Source organism: Haliotis cracherodii, unplaced genomic scaffold (assembly GCF_022045235.1).
Source record: "Haliotis cracherodii isolate W230 unplaced genomic scaffold, xgHalCrac1.p SCAF_6, whole genome shotgun sequence".
NCBI lineage: Eukaryota > Metazoa > Mollusca > Gastropoda > Lepetellida > Haliotidae > Haliotis > Haliotis cracherodii.
The window spans coordinates 1830623-1853444 of NW_027266319.1; the positions used below are offsets into that span (position 1 = coordinate 1830623).

Here is a 22822-nt window from a genome sequence, read left to right on the forward strand (position 1 = left end):
ACCAGAGACATCTACGTCTTCTTTTCACAGATTGTGTATGTTATTTTTCTTAATAGGTTACAAATCTATCAACAAAAACTTTATTGTAATGTCCCATCTATATCCATCTGTATCCATATATATCTGTTTCTATCAACACTGATACTATTGATAATTCTTTACATTTCTAGGAAACCTTGTGCTTCGATAATAAGGAAATGCCAGCATCAACAGAATAGAGGACACAAGATTTGGTCAGTATGATGGCAGCCATCCTGTCTACCAAGCAGCTTTGTTCCAACATGATGGCAGCCTTTCTGTCCAACTGGTGAATCGTGAAAAAAAAACAGTCCATCATTTCTCCACATAATGGTGTCAACAGTCAACACAACAATCGATGTCACCACTCTACAGTCTGATGCAAAAACAGAGAAGTCATCAGGACAAGTCCTTGCCTATATACTTATCCCCATTGGATCTGTGATTTTTATTGGACTTGTCATCATTGTGGTAATATTAAATATTGCTTTCACTACTGTTGGCCAAATCCTGCATGCAGTGATACCAGTACACACGTCAGTATCATATGTACAAACACAACAACACATTGTGTTATGTGTTTCTCATATCTTTGCTCAGCTTAAGGTGTAGTTTGTCAAAACAATAAATAAAGATGGTAACAATTAATACAACAAATAACTTCTCTATTGTTTAAGATATGTGGAAAAATATTTAAAATGCTATTGTAGCAGGGTACCTTATATTCTCCCTATAGTTATATCATTCATACATCATCATCATAATCATCTATATGTTCAATGTTTGTCTTGTCTACAGTTGAATATCAGTATCTAACTCTTTAAACAACTCAACACCCTTATTTTCAGTCTCTGGGAATCTCTCACCAGATCTTCACCTTCAACCTTCTGTCTATCGTTAGACATTTTTCACACCTGTAGGGTTTCCCTCAGTCTATTTATATCTTGCATTAAGCACTTCCTTTGATGCTTAATGCAATCTGTCTTCTAATTGGCCACCCTGGTCCTCTACAGGTAGCTTCCTTCCATACCTGACTTATCACTTCATGTGCTGCTGTTGAGGAGGAAGGACATTTTTCTTTTCTTCAGATAGTTCTTCAACAGCAGCCACCCCCTTATCAAAAATCCATTATCATCATCTGCCTGTGTCTGTGTTTCCCAACGACCCGACCCGGGATAACCACCACTACCCTGGCTACACTATGATTGTGGTATCAGCATTGAGAGCTTTGTTAAAAAACAGATGTAGTCAGAGTTACCTCCCTTCTACAAGCATCCCACAATGAAATACAACACAAATTATTTTTATGTAACTGGAAATTCTTTTATATCAATTCCTGTAGAGGGATAATATATCTTGTTGAGTGGATATGAGAACTTGTTGTTTCATATACGGGAAGCACACAAAATATATGTTGTTTCCATGGTTTCATGTCTGAAGACATGGTAGATATTCCGCGAAATGCTGTTAAAATACAAACCAAAAGATAAGGCCTGCCCAAGGATTGTGAAATAACCATATCATTGTCTTGTACAGCTAAAATACTAAGTTGATGTTAACAGGGATAGACACAGCCACTTGTCTGTCAGTAAAAGACTAGTGAAAATTTAGAGGACCAGTTGTTTTCTACTAAAATCTAGCTGTTTTTAATACGTAAACCACTAATCCAAAATGAACTGCGGACTAGTTGGATTTGACCTAAGATGCCTTTCCCAGAAACTCAGTTGTCCAGTCTCTGTACCGGGATGATGTCCTGATCAACTAGTAATTCTGTACACCATCATGTGTATTAATGATCATCTGAAAGGCAGAATTTCTTCATCGTCCCGTGGCAGGGGAGTTAACTGACTATAAAAGTCCAGTTTCCACCCTTGCCGAACTTGGCTGCAATTATGGAGTTATGTTTTGGCTGGACTAACAAGTCTATGCATAGTCCAACCAAATCGCATAACGAACAAGACATCCGGTTCCTAAGCAAAATGGATTTCAAGTGCAGATTTCGGTCAACTGCAGGATTTGCAAAGCATGTGTTCCGCCAACTGGGAGTCGACAGATATTTTGCAAATTCTTTCATTCTTTAATCAAGGTGCTCACATTATTTTATGCACTTCGCGGGGTAAGACCCATTTGATTACAATGTAGACCTTGATTGTTGAGCAGATCGTCTTGACTGGGCACAGCCATTTTGTTTGAAGCATATGCATGTGATATATAAGAGATGGAATCTCATTGGTCAATAGGAGGAACGTAGAAGGACATAACTCATAATAGCCACAGATGGCACTATGATCGAGCCTGGAAATTTCAGCCTAGTTCGGCAAGGATGGAAACTGGACTTTTATTGTCAGTTAATGCCCTTGCCTCGGGAAGATGGAATTTCTCCAAAAGATCAATTTTTAGAATATGAATGTCAAATTGTTTATTTTATATATTTTCATGATTGTTTTTAAAACATAAAATCATATGTGACATGACTGTGGTGAAATATAACAATAATGGCCTCACTAGCTTCTATGTGTTGTCAGCCCTTCATGTTTGGTCAGAGCTTAATGACATTACATGTATGTCGATTTGTTTTACAGACTGTGTTGGTGCTTAAGAAAAACAGGTAGGGTCCTTGTTGTTTAAACTTCATATACTCTTTTACTGTGTTTTCATGTGTGAATTTTGAATTGAACTGAATTGTTTAAAACACAGGGTTTTACCTTGACTTACGAGACTGGGACCCCCAATAATTCATGTCAAGGGTCCTTACAAGAAATGTAAGGGGTCTGTAAACTAATGAAATGGTGTGGTGTACTGTACTGTATATTTTGATAATTACTGTACAACAGGATCTTTGTGTTTCTTGTCAAGAATTTGGTACAATGAATATTATTGTGTGTCCCTCAGAACACAACATATTCTTTTTTCTGCATCTATTCTGTACATTTGTGTGTACTGGACACATGTGTTAATGTTGCAGGACACCCTGCATATCTAACTTATGTTGCTCGTGACATACATTTTGAAATACTTCATTGTAATAAAAACATTATCTAACAGCAACTCATGTAGCAATCGATTTGTGACCTGTAACAATAACACAAAAAAATACAAGTCATTATCAATGATAGAGCCGAAATACAAGTCATTATGAAAGCCTGGATGAAATCTTTGTATGTATTACCCCGTAGTTGAAGCATGATTGATTAGTGAAGAAGCTGATTGATAACTGAAAAAACTGATTGATAAGTGAAAGTCAGATCACTACATCAACTGAGTTGGTCTTGGTAAACACATCTAGCAGTGCTCAAACATAAGGGAGGTCCTGGGTCTTTGAGGTATGCTCCTATGCTATGTGAATCTGGGGACCCCTAAATCTTTAACTTTTAACATGAGGGTTAGGACAAGGACACTTAACTTTCATGCTTAATTTCAAACACTGACTAGTGCTGATGTTTGTGGTCCAGACTGGACCGTCTCCGCCACCATCTGATGCCGCTGTACAGCTTCGACCCGGGGGATGAGAACGGGGACTGGGAGTCGGAGCTCCTGGAGGAGGAGAGGGAGCAGCAGATGCGGCTCAGGATGGAGGTGAGTGATGAAACTATAAGGAGGAATGCAGATACTGCCTCGCACTGAAGCACATGGAACAAGTGTGGTGTCCCCTTAGCTTCCCTTCGTTCGAGACCGCCTCCATGGTCCAGTGGTAAAGCGCCGCCTGGGGAGCGGAAGGTCTGGGGTTCAATCCCCTGCCGTGTCATAACCAAAAGACATGAAAAGATAGGACTTGTTGTAACCCTGCCAAGGGGATAAAACAAGGACTGGTCGGCTTGGAGCCAGTAAACTGTGTCTGAGTGTTGTATTCATGTTAAATTGCCAGATCCCAGTTGACTGGCACTATAAATCGGCATCAGTCCGGACTAGTACAAGCAGCCACACAAACACACACATGTACATGAACGTCGCTTTATAAGTGCAATAATCTTGGATGCGACGTTAAACCCAATTTCACTTCACCTCACCTTTCGTTCGAAATATACATCTGTACATGCAGCAGTGAATGGGTACCCGGTAGGATGAGATGGTCATGTGACTGTTAACCTAACACGGCACGGGCAGCTTCAGCTGTATAGTCCCAGGGAGCTGAGAATGAAAATTGACACCTGGATTCCATGGACCGGGGTAATTATAAAAACCTAACTGACAATAGAATCCACCAGGAAAGATAATTGGTTTGCAGATGCAGGTACATTGGAGTTTTAAGCCGTGGATCAATACACGGTGATATGATGACATTAATATGATGACGTTCCATTGCAGAGTCCAAGTCCACCAGACTCCCCCAAGATTCCTCTCACATCTATGCATTCTGAGTTGTGATGTATACACAACATTCCGAAGAAGACATGTGACGTATACAACTTTCCACTCAAGACTCGGGCACACGACATTCCACAAAAGCCTTGAGACGTGTACACGACATTCCACACAAGTGTTTAGATGTATACACAACATTCCACACAAGACTTGAGACGTGTACACAACATTCCACACAAGAGTTAAGATGTATACACGACATTACACAAGACTTGAGATGTGTAGACGACATTCCACACAAGAGTTTAGATGTATACATGACATTCCACACAAGATCTGAGACGCGTAGACGACATTCCACACAAGATTTGAGATGTATACACATTCTACAGAAGACCTAGGGGTAGTTTTAACTCCTGCAAACTCCTCGCACCAAGTGCAACCTCAAATTCACCGATGATAGGATGGTTGTACAACTGTTATAGAACTGCTCCACACAGGCTAAGCAGGGGACATGCAGTGTGTGGAACTCATTTGCATTTATCTAGGATTAGTTTCTCGTCAGGAAAAGAAACAACTTTCTGTACCTAAAATAATACCCCTGATTTTGTAGCAATGGATCACAAAAAAAAACTGATTTCATCTTTCAGACAAACTCTCCATAGGAGGCCCAATCTAAAAAACGGTTGCATAGGTTCTTGAATCAGTCAGAAATCAGCTCTCTAGGCTTTTGGTTCCCAGCAACCTACGCTGGTCATGAGAAGTGGTGCATTGTGGGTCATTGTACCCCAATGCTGTGGATTGTTGATTGTAAGATCAAGTCTGTGATTGACTGGTCCAGACCTGATTATTTACAGGCCACCGTCATATAGCAGTAATGGGGCTGAGTGTGGCCTTAAACAACAAACAAACAAATTAAAAAGATTAGTCTTCATTCATTCACCACCTCAATTCAGAAATGTTGATCTTGACAACAGAAACCCACACATAACACAATCATACAGTACACCTTTTTAGTGTGAATGCCATGAAATGCCACATGTATCAAATATTGACGATATGATCGTGCAGTCTTTATTATTTTGCATTTGGAACATACAGAAATCAGAGTTTCAGGAATGAGAATTTAGAAGCCTGGACACTGATTGGCTGATCAGAAAGCTTGCTTGATGTGACCTATGGAGAGGCTGTCGGGCCTTCTTTCCCTGTTGTATCGGAGTAACAGATTTTTGATGAGATTATAGAAATAATAGCCATTCTTGCAACATAGAGCAACAGTCATTATAACCTGTGGACAAGTTGGGGTTTTCAACTTAATTGTAAAATGTTTCTATATCATGTATCTATATTGTACCATGAGCTATATTGTACAAAATGTTTTTAATTTGCCTTTGATGAAACTTTTTTACAATTGCTGGCTGCAATATCAGCTTGCACTGGTGCAACTTGTAAGCCTCATGTCAACCTCTGACACCTCTCAAGCATTCCACTCATCAGTCATGACATCACCCAGTAACATGACATCAGCTGACTCTCAGACGTAAGCCCATAGAAAGTGGTTACCATGGTTACAGGGATCAGTGGGTGTTACAGCCTTTGGAAGTTGTTACAATTGAAGAGGAAGTCGTTACCATGGTTACAGTTTCGGGAAGAAGTGGATACAGTTTCAGGAGGAAGATAAAGTCGTTACCATGGTTACAGTTCAGGAGGAAGATAAAATCGTTACCATGGTTACAGTTCAGGAGGAAGTGGTTACAGTTTCAGGAGGAAGATAAAGTTGTTACCATGGTTACAGTTCAGGAGGAAGTGGTTACAGTTTCAGAAGATTTAAAAAGATCAGAACATGTTACAACAGAACTTAATGATGATAAGTCTCTCGATTTGTATGCAGTCATATTTAGTCATATTATATAATACCACTGTAATTCCTTGCCCCTGAATGTTGTAATGAGAGGAAGCCATCATGTATTGAGTGGTATTTCCCCGCCCCACCCTGTCCCCAGTGATGAGAGGGTAGCCATCAGGTATTGAGTGGTATTTCCCCGCCCCACCCTGTCCCCCGTTATGAGAGGGTAGCCATCAGGTATTGTGTGGTATTTCCCCGCCCCACCCTGTCCCCAGTGATGAGAGGGTAGCCATCAGGTATTGTGTGGTATTTCCCCACCACATCCTGTCCCCAGTGATGAGAGGGTAGCCATCAGGTATTGTGTGGTATTCCCCACCCTGTCCCCAGTGATGAGAGGGTAGCCATCAGGTATTGAGTGGTATTTCCCCACCCTGTCCCCACTGATGAGAGGGTAGCCATCAGGTATTGTGTGGTATTTCCCCACCCTGTCCCCAGTGATGAGAGGATAGCCATCAGGTATTGAGTGGTATTCCCCACCCTGTCCCAAGTGATGAGGGGGTAGCCATCAGGTATTGAGTGGTATTTCCTCACCCTGTCCCCAGTGATGAGAGGGTAGCCATTAGGTATTGAGTGGTATTTCCCCACCCTGTCCCCAGTGATAAGAGGGTAGCCATTAGGTATTGTGTGGTATTTCCCCACCCTGTCCCCAGTGATAAAAGGGTAGCCATCAGGTATTGAGTGGTATTTCCCCAACCTGTCGCCAGTGATAAGAGGGTAGCCATCAGGTATTGTGTGGTATTACCCCACCCTACCCTGTCCAGAATGATGAGATGGTAGCCATCAGGTATTGTGTGGTATTTCCACACCCTATCCCAAGTGATGAGAGGGTAGCCATCAGTTATTGTGTGGTATTTCCGCGCCACACCCTGTCCCCAGTGATGAGAGGGTATCCATCAGGTATTGTGTGGTATTTCCCCACCCTGTCCCCAGTGATGAAGGGGTAGCCATCAGGTATTGTGTGGTATTCCCCACCCTGTCCCCAGTGATGAGAGGGTAGCCATCAGGTATTATGTGGTATTTCCCCACCCTGTCCCCACTGATGAGAGGATAGCCATCAGTTATTATGTGGTATTTCCCCACCCTACCCTGTCCAGAATGATGAGAGGGTAGCCATCAGTTATTATGTGGTATTTCCCCACCCTACCCTGTCCAGAATGATGAGAGGGTAGCCATCCGGTATTGTGTAGACACACTAAAGCACTTGATCCATGTCACAAATAATAAGTGCATGTTACCCTGATACATTGAACTCAATTGTTTAATTTAAATCACTCTGCCCCACAGTTAATAGAACAATATCGCTATTGGTTTGAATTATCATATGATTTGTAGATATAGGAAAGTTTAGCCATATATTATGTTGATGTTTATTGTCTGTAATCAATGTGCGATGTGACTGCTCAAGTGTTGTGACAAACTATGTCTCTGGTCCCAACGAATTGACACAGTTGTTTTTTAACTAATAAATAGATGGCCAGTGATCAAAACTAGAACTAGAAAAGTGTAGTTTGCTTGAAGTGAAAATAGATATCAGTATTATATCTGTATGCAAGTCCTTTGTGAGACACCGTACATGTTAACTCTGCAATCGACCAGGTCACTTTGTAACTTGGATGTAATGTGCTCCCACCTTTCTCAAAATCCACCTCTACTGTGACCCCCTACTGAAGTAAAGTGTTTAGTGTCTTACCAGGCCTTGACTCCCTACTGAAGTGAAGTGTTTATTGTCTGACCAGGCCTTGACTCCCTACTGAAGTAAAGTGTTTAATATTTAACCAGGCCTTGACTCCCTACTGAAGTAAAGTGTTCAGTGTCTGACCAGGCCTTGACTCCCTACTGAAGTAAAGTGTTTAGTGTCTGACCAGGCCTTGACTCCCTACTGAAGTAAAGTGTTTAATATTTAACCAGGCCTTGACTCCCTACTGAAGTAAAGTGTTTAGTGTCTGACCAGGCCTTGACTCCCTACTGAAGTAAAGTGTTCAGTGTCTGACCAGGCCTTGACTCCCTACTGAAGTAAAGTGTTTAGTGTCTGACCAGGCCTTGACTCCCTACTGAAGTAAAGTGTTTAGTGTCTGACCAGGCCTTGATTCCCTACTGAAGTAAAGTGTTTAGTGTCTGACCAGGCCTTGATTCCCTACTGAAGTAAAGTGTTTAGTGTCTGACCAGGCCCGACTCCCTACTGAAGTAAAGTGTTTAGTGTCTGACCAGGCCTTGACTCCCTACTGAAGTAAAGTGTTTAGTGTCTGACCAGGCCTTGACTCCCTACTGAAGTAAAGTGTTTAATATTTAACCAGGCCTTGACTCCCTACGGAAGTAAAGTGTTTAGTGTCTGACCAGGCCTTGACTCCCTACTGAAGTAAAGTGTTAAGCTCCTCTTCCTGAAAGCATCATACAGGGGTGACCATGTCATATTCCTGCGATGGACAAAAACGCCTTCACTTCATTCAGGTTTAACACACACTCACACACTGAACACACTGAACACACTGGGCACACTGAACACACTGGGCACACTGAACACACTGAACACACTGGGCACACTGAACACACTGGGCACACTGGGCACACTGAACACACTGAACACACTGGGCACACTGAACACACTGGGCACACTGAACACACTGAACACACTGAACACACTGGGCACACTGAACACACTGGGCACACTGAACACACTGGGCACACTGGGCACACTGAACACACTGAACACACTGGGCACACTGAACACACTGGGCACACTGAACACACTGAACACACTGGGCACACTGAACACACTGGGCACACTGAACACACTGAACACACTGAACACACTGGGCAGCCTGCAACAAATGTGAAAAATATTAAACTGTTGAGCTCCTCCTTCAGAGAAAAATACTGCATGTCTTGAAAAAGTGTCAGAAAAGAGTGTCACCCTGATTAACAAATCTCCAGATGAGTACTATTTGTTATGGTGTCTTTAGTTGGCGTATACGGTGTCATATTGGGTGAGCAGAAAAATATTGGGTGAGGTGTGAGCCAAGTCCACTATTTTTCTGCTAACCTTATATAACACGGGATACTGCAATAAAAGACACCTTAACAAATTTATCATGCCGAAAAGTTTACACTTTTTGGTATCTTTGTCGGACATGTCATGTCAAAATGGAAACTTGACACTTATAACTGGTATAAATGACAGGACCAGTACATATGTTTCTGATACAACGATTTAATGTAAACACAAACGTTAGCAGTGGAATATATAATGCACTAAATATGAACGTTTAAACAAGTATCTTAGTTTTAATGGATAGAATTATATGAGAATTCTGCCGGCCTCTGTAACTTGATAGCAGCTCACTTTTTCCTAATGACGGGATGCTATCTATTCTTTTGATATGTGACGTCATTGGCATCACGTTTCTTGTTTGTGACGTCATCCTATATTATGCTCTCTGACGTTGCTATTTGTAAATCCATGACCTCCACTGCTAGCTTTTTTTCTCTCTATTTCTTTATTAATAAAAACACCAATGTGGTTTCTTTAAAAAATAATGTCTTTGCGAATCACAATTTATTATATTAAAACATGAAACAGTGTCCAATAACGAATTTCAGTACCAGAATTTTCATGTGAAATATGAGGTGGGTTTTGGAAAATCCAACATGGCTGCTACTGACAGTATATGGTCTCATATTAGGTCAGTATCAACCATCTTGGATTTTTACAAATGATTACAGGCTCATATGGGGTTAGTAGTTCTGCTCTCTGATTGGTCAATCTCACTTTAAGGCATAATACAGAGTAATGTCCCTTTGTATGGATGGAGGGTCACGTTGTAGTTGTACCCATCTGAAATGCAGACTTCCGGTTCAACAGGTTCGGACTAACAGGGTTGCAGTGTATACCAAGACACTTTGAAAATGCATATATAATTCATTGTAATATTTGGCCACAAACATTAAATTGAGTTCTGGGTATTTAGACATGAGATCATCAAAAACAACAATGCCTTGTAAGGGTTCCAATCTCATTCGATGTGTTTGGGGATGGACTTCATCCCCAAACATCTTTTTTTATTTCAAGTTTAAGTTGATTATGTGTTTTCATTGTGTTTCAGGTTGTTTTTAACAAACAGTAATAGTATTCATATAACTAAACAGGGCTAATAACATAGCATTATATTTGTCACTGTTGTCATGGGTATTCCATGTGAGTGAATCTCAGGCTGGGGGGACGTGCAATACTGCCTGTTATTAACTGCAATATTATTTGTTAATCCTACCGTGTCTATTATAAGAGCCTTTGCTTACCGTGAACTAATTTGAGTGTTTTGAGATTGTTATTAGACATGTAATGAGAAATACTTCTTAAAACCCATAACACGGGGATATAGATATGCACATTAGTGTTAATTATTTATTTCCATTATTCAGAGTAATGGGCATGTCAAGATTTACTGCATGGAGGACTGCAAGCTGTCTCTGGTCATTGTAGTTGATGTATATTTATTTACCACACATAATAATATTATAGGCCTCATGGTTGTGATTACTGGCAGTCTTGCTTCAAACTGAAATATTTCTTCTATGTTAGGTTGATAAACATCATAACATTTGTTGTGAGTAGAGGAGTGTTGTAACTACCAGTACATGCATCAAACAGGCTGGGACTGCCAAGTTTCCTGAGCCTAGTCCTTCTTTAAGATAGACATGACCAAGTCATCATCACATTAAGATTTACAGATAGGTATTCAGCAGAGGAAAGGCATAAACTATTTCACATAAAACCTTTCTCAGGCCACATGTACTGATCATGTGTTCCTTGTTACAAAATGACTTGTTTGGTCTGTAATTGTTATGTTTTAAGTGAAAATTTAAATCTAAAATTATTTTTTTTCAAAAAGATGGTTTTATAACAAAACAAGTACCTATTCCTTGATGTTCTCTTGACACAGGTTTGAATTTAATGTCACCATTCACAGCCATGGCATATGTTTCTGCCTAAACTATATTTTACCTTCTCACTTTTCAGAAAGAGATTTGTAAGTGTGCTATGCTCAGATTCAGTTTGCTCACGGACCTATATACACGTCCGTGGTTTGCTCAATGTGAAGAAACAACTCGAGATTTCCTTTGTGTTGTGTGAAATGTTTGCAGTTTTAGATCAAACATTCCTCATTGTTGGTTATTCCTTGTTTCCTACCTGTGTGATATTGTTTGTTATTTACAGTCATGTTGATTTGTTATGCTTTAGAATCAAATATATAAACAATCATTATTACGTATGCTCAACACTTGTTTTGTTGAACAGTTTAGGCTGGTGTTCGTGATCTCTGCACCTTTCTTTAATGTAATCTAGTCTTTATTTGCAGTTTTTTAAAGTATGTCAGAATCTATTTGTACACCATGGTGTTGTTACTATGGAATATATTACAAAGTGTATATACTGATATTAAACACTTGCATGATCTGAGTATGAATGGTTAATACCAAATAATTCCCCTATTTATTTTCATCATTTGAGTCAATATTTATATCATTGGCATGTTTTGTGCAAATTAAACTATTTTTGAATTTCATTGATATTTCTGTTGTTTATCATCATGTTACATCTGATTCACTGGAGGAAGAACTGGAGTGACCAGAAAAAGACCTATCAGGGCTTGCGATGAGTGAGGGTTCGAGTCCAAAATTCACCCTGATTATCATATGTGGAATGTCGGCAATATGGCCGAGCTTGTGTAAATGTCTAAAACATGCATCTCTTGGGGTTTTCCTCACATGTCTCACACAACATGATACGAAGTCGTATAACCAAATTTTGTTTATGTATTAAACTCAACGGTGCTCTCCTCTCCTCCCCTCCCCTCCCCTCCCCTCCCCTAAGTGCTTATTTATTTCTTTAGGGTAGCCTGCTGGGACTTTGTTTTAGAGTCTGTAAATCCGGAGGTGATGTCATCCAACCATAGGGAGGGGTGGGTACTAATGGCCAAAGCCATTTCGTCACGCCGAAGGCCCAGGTAGGATTCCCGACATGGGTACAATGTGCTGCTATATGGTATGGCATTGTCATTTCACATTCTTTCTGCCGTTAATTCTAGCTAATGGAACAATGACAGGATGCAAAATTTCGTCAATGTATCGCTGGCCAATCAATTGTCCATTCACAATAACCAAATTAGTTCGCCTTTCATGTGTGATACCGCCCAGCATCATGACACTGCCTCCCACATGCCAATCATGGTCAAGAATTGTTGCCCTGGCAACAATGACATTTAACATCATGAAAGCTCGCCACTACGTCGCCAACAACGTTTCCTGCCATCTGTGAATTCGGAGACAAGACCATGATTCGTCTGTAGACAATGTTTGGCACAGTTTTTTAACCGAATTTGCGCACCGAAATTGAAATTCGGTTCGAAAACTGTCGTGCTGATTTCGGTCGATTGCAGCATTTGCAAAACATGTGCACCACCAACTCGTTGTTAGCAGATATTTTCCAAATCTTTTCATGTTTTGAATCAAGGTGCTCACGTGATTTGATGCATTTCGCGATGTAAGACCTGTTTTATCACAATATAGATCGTGATTATCGATCAAATCGTCATGACTCGGCGCCACCAATTTGTGTGAAGCAAACGCAAGTGACGCGAGAGGTGGAATCTGATTGGTCGATAGGAGAGGCTTAGGAGGGACATAACTTGTAATAGCCAGTGGTGACGCTACAATCGAGCCCAGTAATTCCAGCCTAGTTCGGCAAGGGTGGAAACTGGACTTTTATAGTCAGTTAACTCCCTTGCCTCGAGAAGATGGTGTTTTGCTTAATTGCATTAGTGATTGTGAGTTTCCCTATAGTCGCACGCACGTTGTTAATGCAGGATGTGAAATGTCATTGTGATCAGATGTTGCATTCAGATGTAATGCCACGGAATTGTAAATGTACACCTCAACGATAGCTACATTCACATCGTTAGTTTTTTGTGTCAGTAATATATTTATATCTGGGAGTTATTTTCATGTAGGTGAGTTTGTTTCTTGTCATGCCTCACTCGGCAATATTCCAGTTTTAGGATTGCAGCCTGTAACTAATCAAGTCTGGATGAGGCAATCCAGTGATTGATATCATGAGCAGCAATCCACACCATCAGGGTACGATGACACACAATCAACCAAGACCACCGATCCATGAAGTCGCTGAGCATAAGTTGCCCTGCATGACAACTGAACAATAAAGGTGGATAATCAGCATGACACAACTAACTGACAGTTCTACACTTCAGGGGCGGTCGGGTAGCCTAGTGGTTAAAGCGTTCGCTCGTCACGCCGAAGACCCGGGTTCCATTCCCGACATGGGTACAATGTGTGAAGCCCATTTCTGGTGTCCACTGCCGTGATATTGCTGGAATATTGCTACAAGTGCTACTCAGTCACTCTACACTTCAATGTGGAAGATGAACTTCACACTTTCTAATAAGATATGATATCATAAACAGAACAAATGGACAGATTACTAAAAACATAACCTCATTTTATTCGTATTTGTTTTATCATATTCATATAAACATTCTAACAAATGACAAATCTGTTTGAATCATGTTTACTACAAGTATAAATGTATAAAAATATAGAACAACTGACAACTGTCAGGAAGTAATTGGTCCTCAAATCAATTACCAAATTTTGTATGAATAGGAATTTTGTCTGCAAGGCCAAGGATGGTTATGGAGACAACAAAACATATTTCATTTGTTATTTGAAAGTTGGAATAATAATTTGAACTCACAAGCTCAACACAAACAATGGATGCCCCAAGCAACTATCCATCAATCTGGCGAACGAAAGATTTTGGCAGTGTGACAGTGACAACGAACGATGTATGTTTGAATGTTTTTGTCCCAGACAAAGAAAAGACAATCTAACATGTAATATATATTCCTTAAACATGGACAATGTTATAACATGATGAACAACGTTCTAGTGAACTATATGTGGTCCCAGTATATGTAAGGTTAGGGAACGACCATTCGATGTTCTTGAGGGGGATGGGGGGTGGTTCTAGCTTCTTTTTTTAAAAACTAGTTTCTTCTAGACAATACATGTCCTAGGGGAAAAAAATTGGCCTGAGGTTTACAACAACGAAAAGGATGTTCTCCCTGGCTGACCTGAAAACAATCTATTGTTTAGTCCTCCTTCCGAGACAAACACTGCTGGTCACAAAGAGGATTGAATGCTTCGTCTCTGAAAATATATAATTTTGATAGAAACAAACAACTCTATTTTAAATTGAGATGGGAGATTCAGAACCGGTGGCAAATTTAGACTTGCTTCATTTAGAACTATAGCATTACAGTAAGACCTGGCGTAAGGGAAAATAATATGGTTCTGTGGACCGTGAGACAGACTAATCATGAAGTTGTGACTGTAGAATGGTCGGTCTCCCAACAAAAATCCCTCCTACCCCAACCCATACCCCAACCATACCACACACACCCTCCCCACTACTCCTACCAATACCCCTCCCACACCACACACACCCTCCCTCCCTCTCCCTACCAATACCCCCACCACACACACCCTCCCCACAACCCCACACACCCTCCCTCCCTCTCCCTACCAATACCCCCACCACACACACCCTCCCCACAACCCCACATCACACACACCTTCCCTCCCTCCCCCTACCAATACCCCCATCACACCCCACCACACCACACCCCATCACACACACCCTCCCCACTACCCCATCATATCACACCCCACAACCCCACATCACACACACCCTTCCCACTACCCCCATCACATCACACCAAACATCACACACACCCTCCCCACTACCCCATCACATCACACCCCACATCACAAACACCCTCCCCACTACCCCCATCACATCACACCCAACATCACACACACCCTCCCTCCCTCCCTCCCCCTACCAATACCCCCATCACACCCCACCACACACACCCCACATCACACACACCCTCCCCACTACCCCATCACACCCCACCACACACACCCCACATCACACACACCCTCCCCACTACCCCCATCACATCACACCCCACAACACACACACCCTCCCCACTACCCCCATCACATCACACCCCACATCACACACACCCTCCCCACTACCCCATCACATCACACCCCACAACCCCACATCACACACACCCTTCCCACTACCCCCATCACATCACACCCAACATCACACACACCCTCCCCACTACCCCATCACATCACAAACACCCTCCCCACTACCCCCATCACATCACACCCAACATCACACACACCCTCCCTCTCTCCCTCCCCCTACCAATACCCCCATCACACCCCACCACACACACCCCACATCACACACACCCTCCCCACTACCCCCATCACATCACACCCCACATCACACACACCCTCCCCACTACCCCATCACATCACACCCAACAACCCCACATCAAACACACCCTCCCCACTACCCCCACCACACACACCCCACATCACACACACCCTCCCCACTACCCCCATCACATCACACCCCACAACCCCACATCACACACACCCTCCCTCCCTCCCTCCCCCTACCAATACCCCCATCACACCCCACCACACCACACCCCATCACACACACTCTCCCCACTACGCCCATCACACCCCACCCCAAAACCCCACATCACACCCCCTCCCACAATGCTAAATGGTCATTCCCTGAACTGACCCACCAGCCCTTATAATAACATGCCAAATCAACATTTTCTGTTGAAAAATATATTTTTGGGAGGCATGTAAATTGGAATACATCCGATTATACCAGTCACGCGATTCCCTATGATTGATCATATATTGACTTTTAGCCAGTATATCAATATGCCCTAAATGCGTGTTCAAACTGATAATACATTGTAATAACATGAAGCTACCATCAGTGTTGGAGAGTTCAATCCTGTTGTAGAGAGTTTTACCACTTAGTTTCTAATGGTTCAACTGATTATTATGCAATGAAATGAGATCATAAAATTTAACTTCTTCAAAAAACATTTAAACTGGACTAACCAAACAGCCAAAATTTACACTACAGGCCTTTTTAATCCCAAATTAAAAAAACATACCAGTGTATGTCTGAAAAACAAGTTTGCATTGCAAGCATTGACTGACAACATGACTCAAACAGTGGGCGGACCAACGGTGAAGACATATTGACACATCGTGAGACAGAGGACATGAATGAATTAGTCTTTAAGGTTTGTACAGATCTACAAACACAAACAGGGCAGGGCTTTTTTTAACCGGTTTTCAAATATTGAAGATCATAAAATAAGAAATGTAGAAAGAAAACAAAATCTGAAAAGTATCATTTTTGTTGATCTGTTGAATGCGTTTCTGCATGTTTACAACAAACAATTAGCTCACCCCACAGATTGAAACTGCACCACTGTCAGGACAAACTAAGCTAACACTGCCTCCTGACAGCACATTCAAGACACAATAATCTTTATTTATTTTTCCCCACCTTTGTAAAATAAAATATACAAAAATGTCTGCCTAATATGATTTTTTTTTTTAAAATTTAAAGAATTTAATCTGCGAAATGTGTTATATGAGTGAAATAGAATAATACAAGTAAAATAACAACCATATAAATTGTTTTAACAATGTCTTATAGTAACTTAAATATGCCTCTCCAGCCACAGAAACTGATCTCATGTGGAGAAGGGCTGCTAAGATATTTCAGCATGGATGCATTCATCAGTACCAAACACCTCCTTAAGTAGGCATCTTCAGAGCTGTAGATAAACTGCGTATTTGCATAAAATACACATTTAATAAACTGAAATATTCAGAAAAATTTAATCCCTAGGATACCAAATATGCATCAAACAACATAAAAATGTTCATGAAATACAACAAATGTGTATATTACAACTACTGTATTCAACGTAATAAGCGCCCCGCTCTTATAAGCGCCCACAGCGATATTTGCTAATATATTGGCTAGTGAACAATCTCAATTAGCACCCCTTCCGATCAATGTACACAAGACTTATTTATTCGTGTATAATACACACTCGTGTGTTATATGCACCCTTTATAATGGGAAATTAAATCCTGGAAAAATATATATGTCGTATATAAACATTTCAGGTTGTCAGCATAAACCATGAAATTTACGAACTTTCAACTCTGTTATTTCCCCACCGAAATAACATTCCAATAAGAGCCCCCTATCTCTAATTTTGAGAGCGCCCTGGGCACTTATTACGTCGAATACGGTATTAGATAAAACAATTGTATCAGCTGATCACGAAACTCATCTACCAACAGTTACATTTGGTAAAACATGTGTGGACTACTATAAATTTAGTTTTAAATTATTTACAGGCATCATTAAGTAACAGATTTTGAAGTTATAAAATACCCAAATGTGGGTAAAAAAAATTTGTATACCCCTAAACATTGTGGATACCCACTAAAAATGAAACCCATGGGTAAAATACCCAAATAACCAAAAGCTCATCTGGAGCTCTGGCCATTTTTTATAGCCCTCAGTGTAGCACATAGCAAAGATTACACAGGTGTACAAGATATATACTAAATTGTAGAGCCATAGTTTACAGTACAGTGGAGAAATAGACAGAAAAATATTCTAGAAACTAAATAGTAATGGTATTGCATGTGTTTAAAGCATATGACAGAACAAACAACATTCTATATCTCAGAGTTGCTCACTAATACACTACATCAACTAACTACAGAGAGCAAACCTATCAACATTGTCATTCAACTTTGTAAAAATAGAATAAAATTTAAACTGAAAAAATGTGTGAAAACTCAACAGGTTTAGTATCAACAGATATATGACTCTTAAAAAGATTTTTGTGGTTTTTTAGTTTAAATTTTTCAGTTTGCAAAACAATGTAAATACAATGGTTTTTTAACAATATTTACAGTAGCATTACAATCATACACTTCCATGACCACAACTATATACAGTCTATATTTACTAATCAACACTACAACAGCTATATACAGTCTATATTCACTACTTCGACTACTACTACTACTACTACTACTACTACTACTACTACTACTACTACTACTACTACAGCGAAACCGTCAACTAATTGGATAGATAAACGGCTACAAAAGCTGAATATATGAGACCACATTATATGAACACTTAATCTCAGTTTAACTTCAAATATTTGACTAAAAAAATATGAAATAAAATTTAGAAAAAGCCAGTTAGCTCTATAACATTAGACTCATTGACTTCAATAAGTTTAAAAACATAAAACTTAAAAGTTCAGTTGAAAACTGAAAATAATTCTGATTCAAATATATACATGTGTTCTTTTAATATTAAGCACAAGAAATGAATTACATATTCAGCAGATTGTTTAAGCAGATCTGCAGAAGATAAGGAATGCCAACAACAGACAGTTCTAGAACTTGGTCGCTTGTCTACTGTCACCTTCAACAGAATGGCTTTTCCTGCCTTACACTCCATCAAATCAAAGTCATAACTACAGTGTATCTACAGAATTAATTTACATACAAACAGACACGTTCAAATAAACATGTGACATTTTAACAACTTCCTTTTCACGTTGGCACACCTTCATCGGTCTGATAGCAAATACAGTCACTACACAACTGAGCCACGAAGGCCTTGATGAAACACAGTACTCATACTACGCACACCTTGTAACACATGACAAATCATTCTAATCATAACAAGTCATCATCTATTTATCATGAAATTATCAGAATCAAATGGGGAAATAATCAATCTTGTTTGCATAGACAGAAAACAACCAAGGTTATTAATTATACATACAAATATTTTGTGTAACACAAAAATAAGATATAATCCTTTGAACAAAAAAATAAAGAGTTATGAAATACAAAGACAAATGTCTAAATACCCTTACAGAGCCACATACCCACAAATAAAAACAACAGTCTACAGTATGACTTACCCATTTTACCAGTAAGCAGTAGCATTAGTATTGTCCAAAGACTACATAATTACTTTATCTATATGCAGTCAAAGACAGTTCTGGCAAAAGCAAGATATCGTTGTGAGTCATACAAAATATATGAAAAACATGTAAAAATACTTCAAATCTTTCATGAGAAATGAAGCAATATTCAAAACCATTTTTAAAATTGTGTTAAAATTTCTGTTAAGATGAGGTAGGCTATTTCTAAGGTAGGGATTGTGACTCACCCATTCATTACTGAGGTACTTCAAGAAATAACAAATGTTCATCACGTATTCCATTCTGAACACGTCCCCCACTCCATCCAATTTGTTGCAAGTGTTGTGCATAGATTTTTAAAATTAGTTTTTCAGAGGATCTAAATGACAAAGAAATTAGAAAATGATAAATAATAATAACAATTTAACCCAAAAAAATTACAAACAAATCCTTAATTTAGACAGTTAATGTCAAGGAATATTAATTATAAATTCCACTTTTAAAGCCACAGAATAAAAATGTTGACATGAATTGTGTCTGGCTTGTCTCCCTTGGACCATAACATTGACAGCAGTTCACAGCAGAAATGATATGACATCAAGACACGAGGTAGGTTGAATGAACTTGAATCATTCATCATGAATCTTTTCTGACATTCATTAATTCTTTCTGAACTCTGCTACATACTTCAAATGCAAATCGAAAGTTCACCTTGCACTCAAATACTTTTTCTTCTTAAACTCTAGACAACAATAATGGAATTTGTGAAGTGTATATTTCATAATTTTCACTGTCATTATAAACCAAAGCATTCTATATAGCACAGAATATATTCATTGATGGAAAAGCATTGCTAGTTCTAAAGCATGATTGACATGAATAAAACAGAGAAAAAACTTTCACACAGACAAGGCCACAATGAATTAATTTCTTGTTTGTTGAACAGCGACCCCATATCCATTGTTCAGAGGCTAGTGGGTGAGTTTATGAGGGGAGATTACTCTCATTAACCACAAAATTACCTCCCTTTGCCTAATTTATTCCAACCAAACTCTCATGCAAGTTTTCATGGGCATTTGTAAAGGACCGACCCCAAGGGAACAAACAAGTAATCAGTTCTATAGCAAGTAATCATATTCATCATAGCCAGAACACACACAATGTATTATAGGAGGGTTAAATGTTCCATCCAATATCAGTCAACATCAGCACTGATCACACAAAACGTAATAATGACATTAGTAACATCTGTGATTAATGCATGTCTGCTTCAGCAGCTAAATGATACAACCAATTCACTCACACAATGTTGGAGTTTAGGGGCCGGTCATTTATTACAAGTGGGGTAAATGAATCAATGGAGGGTCACCAAGAATATGAGTCTCTAAAGGAAGGTCATATAAAAAACTACATATATTTGAGGAAGGTCATGATAAAAATGTACAAGGACATGGGAGGGAGGTTCATCCGAACACATGACAACCATTAGGGGAGGGTCAATATTTTCAGTTATTGCATCAAAAACCTCTCACCCACATCCCATTCTGTAATAATGACCGGTCCCTCAGTTCACTAAAAATTGTCTACACTCTCTAACATACTGCAAGATGTTGTAGGTGGTCACATGCATAGTTTTGACACATTTGTGAACACAAGTGGCAATGGCTAACCTTTTAGTTCCTGATGAGCACCACTGTTTTCTGGTTAGGCGTAACTATGGTAATAATAAAGTAATAAATGCTGCCAATTCAGGCAAAAAATGCATATTATATGTAAAAACACATCCATGCTTAAAATATGGGTATAACTAAAACGTTATATCAAATATTGGCATTGCAATCATAGAATGAAGCCTTGGACAATACGTTGTGTTTCTTATTAAGTGTTCTGTTGACATTAGTCAAACATATTTAAGAGTTATCTCCCCTTGCAATGGTTACATCAAGCTCCTCACAGGGTAACCAAGGTGTCACATGCTAAAATGCAGCTTGCAGTTACATCACCATGTAAGTTGCCTTCAAACCAGAGTTACATGAAACACTGATGAATTAAATGAACTTGTCGTATACACTATAAGAAATTCCTTTCCAATGAGATGTCCATGAGATGACTGCAATATGTCAATTACAAGTTGAAATTTGCAATGGTTGAAATTAATATTCCACTTGACTCTGGTAGTTTTGATCGACAGAAACAATGAAGAACTTGTATTATCACCGGCCCTAAGTTAGTTATTTACACATAGCTTTTAGTCAGCACATATTTATAAGTTTATATCTACACCAAACTATAAGAGCTACCCCCTTCACTCTCCAACAAATTCCCAAGTCAAGGTCGTAGTTAACTTTTTTTTGACAGGGGGGGCAAATATTTGTACAAGTATCACTTGTCCCCAACTTGTATTTTCATGATTCAAATAAAACTGTTTTCTATAAAAAAATCCACAGGGCAACTGCCCCCCCCCTGACACCCAGCTGGCTACGGCACTGCAAGTGATATACTGAACCGAAGAACAGTGGGTCTGTTAGGCTTGACATGTTGAAAATTATTTGGAAGGTAAATCGAAGCTCAGAGAACTTTTGAAGAGTGGTGCAAGTTACTATACCTGTTGCAATAGTTTTGTACTAATGTTTTCAACAATTGCAAAAGTAACTGTGCACCAATTGTCCCCCCTAGCATTTACCCACCATTCAGAGATGAATTGAATCTATCTGTTAGAAACACAACATTATTCAGGCCATGTTCGATGTAAAATACTGGCAAGTCGCAAGTGAGACATATGTCATGATCAATTATCAACAACCAATCTATTCTCTGAGCAAACAGGGTTATATTTCTGTCTCCCTAGACCTGTTTCATGAAGAAACTGTAGCACAATGATGGTGAGAACTATTTCACTTTACAAACACTTCCAATGGCTGCTGTACTGAGATCGTATTGTGAAATGGCCCAAAGCAGGGAGGCTACATTTGGAGATGATTATATTTCACAGAGACACACGATGTATGGATTTCTGCCTTAGTATTCTTTAAAGACAACCAAAACTCCAGATAACCTGCATATTTAGATTGAATAAGCATACTTAATCATTATTACCCAGTTTATTTGAAGTTTCTTGTGTACATATATACATGGAAAACCCAGGAGTATAACAACACTCTGTGCACCGACCGATTACCAAATGTATCCTTTAATCCTTTAATCCTTTACTGATGGAATGCACTACATGACCTACAGGCCACACTTTTTTTAATTTTATGTTTCATGGATATATTCCAGCTTTTCCACACAAGGTAGGTCGAAATAAAAATAAATAGCTGTGTCAGTCATTTATTCATTTGTATGAAAGTCATTCTGCCGTGGAGTTAAAACTGCAGCTGTCTTCTTGAATCACTGATTGTGATGTTAACATGAAATTTATATATAACATTTTATATTGTATAAGAGGATCTATATCACAAGCAGGAAACATAATAAAAATTAATATTTTTACGTTTAATTCATTTCTTTTCCAGCTACTTTTCAGTGCTGGGCCCATGAACAGCATTATGAGAAGAATTATTTCTAAGAAATGTCCATTAGTCAGGAACCAAGGACCCAAGGAGTAAAATGTACAACATTTTGAGGACTTGCCCAATATGTA

General features: G+C 39.5%; 1 protein-coding gene across 1 annotated transcript; it reads left to right on the forward strand.

The window, feature by feature from the left end:
- Positions 1-348: 348 nt before the first annotated feature.
- LOC139446790 (small integral membrane protein 29-like) lies at positions 349-4547 on the forward strand. Its single transcript, XM_071228115.1, has 4 exons — positions 349-489; positions 2601-2626; positions 3471-3594; positions 4324-4547. The coding sequence occupies exons 1-4, from the start codon at positions 349-351 to the stop codon at positions 4381-4383; spliced, it is 351 nt and encodes a 116-aa protein (XP_071084216.1). The 3' UTR covers positions 4384-4547.
- The last annotated feature ends 18275 nt before the right edge of the window (positions 4548-22822 follow it).